The sequence below is a fragment of the Octopus bimaculoides genome, chromosome 1 (assembly GCF_001194135.2).
Source record: "Octopus bimaculoides isolate UCB-OBI-ISO-001 chromosome 1, ASM119413v2, whole genome shotgun sequence".
Taxonomy (NCBI): domain Eukaryota; kingdom Metazoa; phylum Mollusca; class Cephalopoda; order Octopoda; family Octopodidae; genus Octopus; species Octopus bimaculoides.
Window position 1 is genome coordinate 100,600,864 of NC_068981.1, and position 1,905 is coordinate 100,602,768.

The 1,905-nt window shown below is 33.0% G+C and overlaps 1 protein-coding gene across 1 annotated transcript in view; it reads left to right on the top strand.

Annotated features, from left to right (window-relative positions):
* Positions 1 to 1,905, top strand: part of LOC106875347 (uncharacterized) — a 72,640-nt gene that overhangs the window by 19,726 nt on the left and 51,009 nt on the right. The window contains 1 exon segment of the mRNA XM_052967243.1: positions 390 to 572. Within this exon segment, the coding sequence (XP_052823203.1) occupies positions 390 to 572 (183 nt within the window).

Below are 1,905 nucleotides of genomic sequence, written 5' to 3' on the forward strand. Positions count from 1 at the left end.
ATATATATATATATATATATATATATATATACACACACACACACACACACACACACACATACATACATACTTACACACAAACAAAAATACTCTGTTGATGTTGAAATTCCAATGAAGGAGTCTTGAATCTAGGTTAGAAACCGGCTCTTCCTCTATTAGCAAGAAATCTTGAAATAAAACTGAACAATGACATACATACATACATATGTGTATATGCATATTTATGCATGTGTGTGTGTGTGTATGTAGCAGTTCTTGAAAATATTTAACTTCAATTATCTTTAAAGAAAAGGAGATTGTGAAAAGCATTTAAAACATGAAAAGTGTTAACATGTTTAATTATTTTTCTTTTTCATTTCTTTTCATCTTCCTCTATATAATTTCAACAGTTGGAAATATTGTACACATCATGACTCTCTCAACACAGTTTACCTTCATGGAGAAGATGGCTTGTTTGGCTGGTCTGATTATAAAGCCAAATTATGTGCATCTGTAGCATTATGGAATGGAAAAGATACTATACTTAAAGAGAGGTTATTTGGGCTTACTGGGCCTCAGGTAATTCATTTGAAGTATTTTTAATCTCTGTTCTTTGACAAGTTTATGTTTGAAACAATTATTTATGCAGTAAATGGCGGTGCCCCAGCATGGCCACAGCTCATGAGCTGAAACTAGATAAAATGATAAAATGAAATGAGTACTAAAATGTACAATATTTCAATACTTTCCCTTGTAAACATTTTTAGTGGCATGTTTGTTTATATACTTTTTACACGCTGAATGTCATTAACTGTTTGACATGATTGTGAGTTTGTTTTTTTTTTACACCTGAGTGCACTCCCTATTCTCAATCACTCATGCATGAACTAAGAAAAATACTTGTTATTTGTCAAGATTACATAATTGTACCAAATTTTGCTCATTGAATTTATTGTGTTCATTGTATCTTTCCCTGTTTATCTTGCTGAAAATGTATTGCTGAATGTTTAATGGTAAGAATAGCATTCATCCAATTGTTAATATTCTCACTCAACAATTCACAATTAAGTATCTGAATTTGCAAAAGAGATATATATGGACCCGAGCCTGGCCATATGGTTAAAAACTTTGCTTTGCGATCATAACAGGTTCTAGGTTCAAGTTCAGTACACCACACCTTTAGCCAAATGTTTTCTACTATACCCTTTTTGGTTAACTATGATTGAAATGTTAGTGACAAGAACTGTGTAAAAGCATGTTTGTTGTTTGGTTAAGAACTTTGCTTCTTAACCACATAGTTTCAGGTTCAATCCCAGTACATGGCACCTTGGGCAAGTGTCTTCTATTATTGCCCTGGGTCAATCAAAACTTTGTGAGTGGATTTGCTTGATGGAAACTGAAAGAAGCTTATTGTACATATGTGTATATATATACGTGTGTGTGTGTATCTTGTTCGTCTTGATGTCACATGATTGTTATACAAGGATGTTATTCATTTACGATATTCTGTGAAAACATGTCTGGCCACAGGGAAATATTACCTTGCTTGGAAACAGGTAAGGGTTGGCGACAGGAAGGGCATCTAGTCATGGAAAAGTGGATGTTACCGAGAAATTTATAGAGAGCAAAAAAAAAGCTTCTTCTAAAAAAAAAAAAGCTTCTTCACTATAGAAACCATGCCACAACAGACAGTTGAGTAAGATTTGATTACTTCTTCTAGTAGGTCTAAAAACCATTTAGAAGCTCCCCCATGTTGTTTTAGAAGTAGTAACTGCAGGAGCAGCAATGAAATGAAGTCTGTGAACTGGAATCTTTCAGATGGCTCACAAAATGGAGTGAATAGTTTCTTTTTCTTGTAAATAAGCACAGTAGTTCATGTAAGTTTATAACATGTTTATTCTTATATAATATACATACATACATATA